This window comes from Pseudochaenichthys georgianus, chromosome 12 (genome assembly GCF_902827115.2).
Source record: "Pseudochaenichthys georgianus chromosome 12, fPseGeo1.2, whole genome shotgun sequence".
Taxonomy (NCBI): Eukaryota; Metazoa; Chordata; class Actinopteri; order Perciformes; family Channichthyidae; genus Pseudochaenichthys; species Pseudochaenichthys georgianus.
Window position 1 is genome coordinate 16,663,116 of NC_047514.1, and position 7,665 is coordinate 16,670,780.

General features: G+C 39.0%; 1 protein-coding gene across 2 annotated transcripts in view; it reads left to right on the plus strand.

Annotated features, from left to right (window-relative positions):
* The window catches only part of tbx3a (T-box transcription factor 3a), a 9,007-nt gene extending 5,465 nt beyond the window's left edge, over positions 1-3,542 (plus strand). For both annotated transcript variants that reach the window (XM_034095319.2, XM_034095320.2), the window contains exons 6-7: positions 262-902; positions 1,833-3,542. In XM_034095319.2, the coding sequence (XP_033951210.1) occupies positions 262-902; positions 1,833-2,264 (1,073 nt within the window). In that variant the 3' untranslated portion in view covers positions 2,265-3,542. The remainder of the gene's footprint in view (positions 1-261; positions 903-1,832) is intronic.
* Positions 3,543-7,665: the final 4,123 nt, after the last annotated feature.

The window sequence follows — 7,665 nt, forward strand, 5'->3', positions numbered from 1 at the left end:
TCATTGTCTCGTGTATTACATTTGTTTCATGTCCTGTCTGTTTTTATGTATTTATGCTATGTTTTTATACAGTTGTTGATGTACAGCACTTTGTTCAACTCTGTTGTTTTTAAATGTGCTATATAAATAAAATGGATTGGATTGGAATATGGATTACATTTGTGCAAATACTTGTTACTCACGTATTTTTCTTACACCTGCGAAATACATGTTTGCTAATGTGCAGAAAGTGGACTAAACATTACTCCTGTACTTTGACAGATTTCTGCGACAGCGATGAGGACAGCGACGATGAGAGCAAAGATGGACACATCAAAGATGGTCCAGACTCCAACAAGATTTCCACGACTACCAAGGATGGGAAGGATCATGAGGCGAGCCCAGCTAAGGGGCACACCTTTAGCAAAACTGACTCTAGCAGGAGCCGTGACAGTGGTCCCAGGACAGAGAAAAGCCAGGCAGACTCGCGGCAGAGCCCCATCACCGTCATCTCCAGCACCACCCGCTCTGGAGAAGATCTCAAAAGCCCGAGTCTGGAACAGCCTAAAACGGACGAGTGCAGGTCAATAGGCAAAGACAGTTTCATGCCTTTGACTGTTCAGACTGAAAGCCCGCACATGGCCCACAGCCACTTTCCTAATTTCGGATTTCCAACAGGCCTAACAGGACAACAGTTTTTCAATCACCTTGGGAGTGCGCACCCGTTTCTCTTGCACCCAAGTCAGTTCAACATGGGAGGTGCATTCTCAAACATGGCCGCGGGCATGGGGCCACTTTTGGCAGCTGTGTCAACGGGAGGGGTGAGCACCATGGACACAGCTAGCATGGCATCACCTTCGCAAAGCTTGACGGGAGCGCCAGGCCTGCCCTTTCATCTGCAGCAACATGTCTTGGCATCGCAGGTAAAACCTGTTGTTTGGGCTTAGGCCTACTCTCCGCCTCTGAAGCACATGTTGAGTTGTAATGTAGAGCAGCCTGTAGGCCTTGGAGGCCCATATGCCAGATTCAATATATCAGATATTTAAATACCTTTAATGCTCTCGTCATCAAGCCCATGTGTGCGTTTTTAATCATAACTGAGGGAGAAAGAAAGAATGTCTGTGCGTTGTTGTGCTTGTGCTTATTTTTGCATTATTGGCTATTATTCAAAGTAAAATTGGACAACTGCACTTTAACTAAGCCTTCAAGTGTTATCACCCTCCTGGTTTCTCTTAGCCTTTTTTTTTTTAATAAATATCAACCATTCATAAAGAAAACAGATTTTAAAGACAGCACAGCTGGTGGTGTTAGGTAATCTTTTTGATATGAGCTCATTAAGTTAGCTAAACCACCATGGTGAATGTTAAACGTTAAACGTTGATTGCAACATCAGACGCAGTGGGTTTTTTGTATTCACCAAAGCTGTTTACTGGCTGGGGTGAAGCCTTGCTTCACAATATTTTGTGAGGACTATAGATTTGTGAAAGCCTGTGTGAATGAAAGCATTGAAAACAGCCTAAATCAGATCCAACTTTTGTAGTCCTTAAGCTAAATGTCAGGCAGCGTTATTACAAGTTCAATATGAATGAATGTAAACAATATTGAGGGCAGGGAAATAAAAACAAGAATTGCGCAAGTCACTTTAAATCTTCGAATGCATGTGTTCTGGGACTTTAATCCAAACCATGCATGCAACAGGCTGCTAATTGTTTATCAGGTCCGTCATGCATTTCTCACTTGTTTTTTCACTCTATCCTTATTTAGTTTTGGCACATTTTGTGATTTATAACACATACGAGTGTTTTATTTGCTGCCTATTGTGTCTCACACTGAGTTTCTCGATTCCTCCACAGGGTCTTGCCATGTCTCCGTTTGGAGGTTTGTTCCCCTATCCGTACACGTACATGGCTGCAGCCGCGGCAGCCTCCTCTGCTGCGGTGCACCGGCACCCGTTCCTGAACGCAGTGCGTCCCCGACTCAGGTACAGCCCTTACTCTATCCCCATGACGGTACCGGACAGCACCCTGCTCACCATGCCCTCCATGGCCGGCGGCGGAACCGAGCTGAAAGGAGATGGCCTGGTCCCGGCCAGCCCCGTGTCTGGTATCAGCCTGGATTCCACATCGGAGGTGACCAGCCACTCATCCGGCATTTCCTCCGGCTCTGTCTCCATGTCACCAAAAACTTGCACGGAGAAAGACGCAGCCAGCGAGCTGCAGAGCATCCAGCGCCTGGTCAGCGGACTGGAATCAAATCAGGACAGGCCACGGAGCGGATCCCCATAGTTTTTTTATTTGTATTTTTTTTTTTTTTTTTAAACACACCACCTGCTTCTCGTTTCGTTATTGTCATGAAAAGTTGAAAGTGTTGACGGTGATGAAGACATTGTAGGCCACCCTCGTAGATTCATGCAGGTTTTAAAAAGAAAATACATTTAAAAAAAAAAAAAAAAAAAACACGACCTGTTGGACGTTTTAGTTTCTGAAATGCACTTTGGTTAATACACATCTGCTATGTATATTTTTTCTTATTTTCGTTTTTGTTAAATTAAACAACACTTTTATTCTGTCATTTGAATACCGTACAAGTATTGAAACTGAAAAGTTGGCATGGGTGTGACTTACACATTAAGGAGAAGTTGCTGCTGTGTCCTGTCTCCTAACTTTATTGTACACGTGGAGAAATGTGTTTTAATATGCACTCTGAATTGATTTGACGTATTTGAATTCACTACCACTCAACCTACCTTTTAAAGACTGCTGTATTTTGTTGTACACTAGTAATTGATCGATTGAACAAATGTCGCATGCCCCCCTAAAACCCCAACGAGTTATTTTAACACTAAAAATGTAAACGAAAAGTATGAGAAATATTGAGTTTGGAATATAATTAATACCACCCATTTGCTTAGGTTTCTTCTTAATTAGGTATTAAATATTTTGAACAAATTATTTTTTAACAACAAATAAGAACAGGCCTATTGACATTAATAGTGCTCCGAGATAAAACTATGGCCCAAGCATGCGGGATTAAGCCCAAATGTACAAAAGGCAAAGGGAAGCATACATTTAAATATTCAAAAATGTAAGGTAGCATTGATTAAAGGTGTACATAGGGATATATAAAAATATTTATGTAATTATTTCATATTGTTATTTCGTGTAAATACAACGGAGTAGTTTGTTTCTAGGGATCTGTTCTTAATTTATTGTCGATATACCTGTGTAAAGATAGTTTGTGGGCTATTATCCTTTTGTTGCCATCTGCATTTATACCCCTCTTAAAATAAGGACTTTATCCCTCCCCAAATATCCACTAAGCTATAGTTATTCACACTCATGTGCCATTGTATTTTCATTTGTTGTCCCCGTGTGTGAAGTGCTACTGTTTTAAAACGAATGAAAAAGCGACAACGCACTGCACCAATGGCTTGAAAAAAAAAAATATTTTCCTGAGAAGAGCAAGAGAAGTGTCGTTGAAGTGTGAAAAAAAAGTGGGCAATTTTTTTTCTGTTATTAAAATACTTTGCGAACCTGATCGTACAAGTGCCGCATAATCGAAAATATGAAGGTCTCTTTTGTGTTTCTTAAGTTGTCAATGGGTTATGTTGTATTGGAGTTATGTCTAGTTTACAACATCGACATCGTGTTATTGAAAGTTTCAATAAAATATTGAAATGCCACTTCTTACTGTGTGTCCCTCGCTTTAACCACATGTGATAATGACAGAAATCATTTAAATCAGCTGATTTAAGGCTGGCATTAAAGGACAAATCGCTTAATCTTGCAAATAAGAGTGCCACCATGTTTCTACTCGCTATTGAGAGGCGATGAAAGTTTCTAACTCCACTTCAGTAAACTCATGTGGAGATACTCGTCTGGGCTGTGTTCAAAGAGTCCAATTAAGATAACACAGGGAGAAGCAAAGACCCTCTCAACTCCAGAGATCATACCTGGGATTCCTACCTGGACAAGGGGCCCCGCACTATATTTCATGTTTTTTTCCCTTTATAGGTCTCATTGGCGTCAATTGTAAGGTAGCCTACTAGAGTTACAGTTTTAGTGATAATGGAAAAAAAATGAAAGGTAACAAATCCTTAAATGTACTTGTAATTTATTTCTAAAAATTACATACAAGAAGCATTCTGGCCAACATCTGAGGTGAGTTGTTTAGGTTTAACGCATAAACCAAATAGTAATTAGAGGTCACCCAAAAGTTATAGCTCTCATGCATCAGTATATGTGGTTTTAAAGTTGACAGTATGAGGACTCAAATTTGACATTTTTGAAGGGACAGCATCGCCTGCTGAAGACGTGCTGCTTTGGGCCAGAGTGAAACCTGAAAGGACCATAACATTCCCTTGATTACCCTCTGTATTGCACCTCGAGTCATGAGTTTATCTACACCATATCTTTATTTGTATATTGTCTGGTTAATGTGTAGCAAGCCTGGCGCTAGTGATTAGGTGTATACATGACACAAACTGTCTCAATTGGTCTGTCTTATTGCTCACCTGGCGCCCTCGATGAGCATATCTTCCATTTTATTGCACGGAAGGCGACAATACGTCTGTAATCAAACCGAGAGACAACGCCCCCAAGTGGCTACTACAGTGCCTCATTCTACCACTGAGTACAACAAACCAAAGCACAGATCCTGGGTTAGAATACACACTAAACGACTGTCACCTCGTAGAAATTATTTAAATGTGCGGTACTTTATTTACATATAAAGCACTGATTTACTTCTTATAACTTAAGGCTCAAAAACAGCCTCCCATCATATTTAAAAAATGTTTAAAAAAAAGTATGCTGGTGAACATCCCAATGGCCTGATCCTACAAATATATATGGCCTAAAAATATGTATGCAAGTAAGCAAGTTATGCTCAAATTATATTAGAAGAAGAAGATGAAGAAAGTATGTTATTAAACATGTAAACTGTGCCAAACATATGTGGCTCTGATTAATGGAAACTTTCCAAACATTATAATTCATACAACATGTTTCAATATAAAGGCCTGGGCTGCTAATTATCAGGCTTCGACATTAAAATAAAGTAGTACAACATTAAAGGGGGAAAAAAGCTGAAGGTCTATAATATGTATTGATCTGCTAATTTTCACGGTGTTTATGTGGCCTATGTTGCATGTACTTTATTTTATTTTACATGTTGTGCTTCAGCGTTGCATCTGTTCCCTTTCAGTAGGGTTATAACACGTCATTAAACTTTAAAAAAATCTATCTTCAAAAGCCTGAATTTATGACAATTGTTTCTGGTTGGCGATTTAAAGAACATGTCTCCTGCGTCGGCCTTTCCTTTGGACTGATGTTGAAGGCAGGATTACCGGCCTGTATAACAGGTAGCTGTATCTATGGCGTCTGTCACCGGTCAGGGGCGCCATCTAGTGGCAGTTGCATACACAGTAATCCTAAATGATAGAACAAATCTTTTACTGCACCCATATCTATTTTAGACTTAACTGTCCTAAAATGTGGCGACATCAGTTATTCGTTGAAAATCACCTAGACATTTGTTGTGTCATATGCAGTGTCACTCATTGTTCAAAATGTTCAGTGTTATGTATCAAAATAGGAAACTGTTATATATACAGATAAATCCATTAAATAAATGAATTAAACAGATAATGAAGAAACAATGCAACATGCAGCTTTACAAATACAAGAATAATGCGCCTTTAAAAAAAAGTTATTCAACACAAAATAAACTCAAAATGTGTCCTGCCATATTATACTGTCTGCTATGATGGTGTTAGAAGAGAGCTGCCGGCCAATCTTTCAGAAGCAGATATGCCTTTCACAAATTACTACTACTTGCAAATAGAAAGTTTAATTGCGTGATGAAACGTGAAATGTGTGTTTTGTTATAGATGTTTTCTGTTTCATCAACTTGCATACCAGGAATGTGTTTCAACATGATCTCTGATTTGAGATGCTGAGTGGATCATAAATTACACAAAGGCTAGTAGGTGTGTCTCTCTGTGTGTGTTGACTTTGCCATGCGGCACACCACGTCACGCAAGTGTGTGTGTGTGTGTGTGTGTGTGTGTGTGTGTGTGTGTGTGTGTGTGTGTGTGTGTGTGTGTGTGTGTGTGTGTGTGTGTGTGTGTGTGTGTGTGTGTGTGTGTGTGTGTGTGTGTGTGTGTGTGTGTGTGTGTGTGTGTGTGTGTGTGTGTGTGTGTGTGTGTGTGTGTGTGTGTGTGTGTGTGTGTGTGTGTGTGTGTGTGTGTGTGTGTCTTCTTTTTGTACATGTTAAATGTTTTCATTAAGGTTTCTAGAAGAGCATACTGATTTGCTTTGATCATCTTGCATCTATTAGATTTCTTTATTGTGACTCAGTTTAAAATATAATTCTGGTTGCAGAGGTTTAAAGAGACAAAGAGTGTCCAATCACTGTACATAAAACCTCTTTCAGATTACAAACCTTGAAACTACCGGAAGCCAAAAGTCAGATTTGCCTTTAAAATAAACTAAATGTCTTGAGGTTCTCCATTTACGTACTTTACTGTAACAATGTGTTATATTCACTACAATTTATGTTTTGCATAGAAATGTATACCTGCACCAACAATAAACACTTACGCGTACAGAGAGGTGATAAACCAAATTTAATAAGATAAGATGTACTTTATTGATCCCAAATTGGGAAATGTAGTATTTTATAACTATCACTTTAAGAGTGAGTGAATCTGTAATAAACTGACATAACAAAAGAAACAATACACTGCTGGCTGAGAGTCTGTTGGGATCAATGGCTGCTTAGCTTTTAAACCTTTCCATAGCTGGATGGCAAATACTCTGTAGGTGTGGCAGTCTGTTTAGAGCACCTGCAGTATGTTAACAATGTGTTGTTAATCCTACAGTTGGCACGCAAGTAGGCATGCTTATGATCCTGCTAGAGGATTATTTATAGTTTACACAAGTACACACACAGACACACACACGTGCACACACAAGTGCACACACACACTGAAAAATATACCTTTTACATGCATTAATGTTTTGATGATTGAGTATACAAAATCTAATGTTTTCAGAATGTTAACAGAAAGGCCAAACTTATTTGATTGCAATAATATTTAATATTTCACATTTGACATTTTTGAGAAGATTAAAGTGCTATACTATATACATCAGCACAGGGTGCACAGAATGATTATTTTATGCAAAAAACAAAGAAGTCATGAGTCGCTCAACAGCATTAAACTGTGTTACGGCAATATGAAGCACAAACTTGCTGGTATTCATTTGAATAATCCTTATTTTATCTTATAATATGTGATTTGAATTCAACTATGTTAACATAAAAACAATGCTATTGTCTGTCTCAATCTTTGTGTTGTGGCCAGGAAACATCATCAACTACAAGCTATTCTGCAGTAAACAAAAAATGAAAGATGTCAGTTTTCCTGTGATGTGATAAATAATCAATGATGACCAGAATAGGAAGACTGACACAGTTGTCCTTAATATGTAAGCATCCTGGCATTTTCTCTTTCACTACTCTGTCTGTTAGGCTATGTGAATTACTTCCATTGCCCTGCAGCTCACCAGTATATGGAGCGACAGCCCACTCTAGTGTGCAAAGAGTATTACTACAAGATACATCTGTATTGTTTTTTTTAGCTGAATAAAAATGTGACTGGTTAGACAATACATTGTGTTT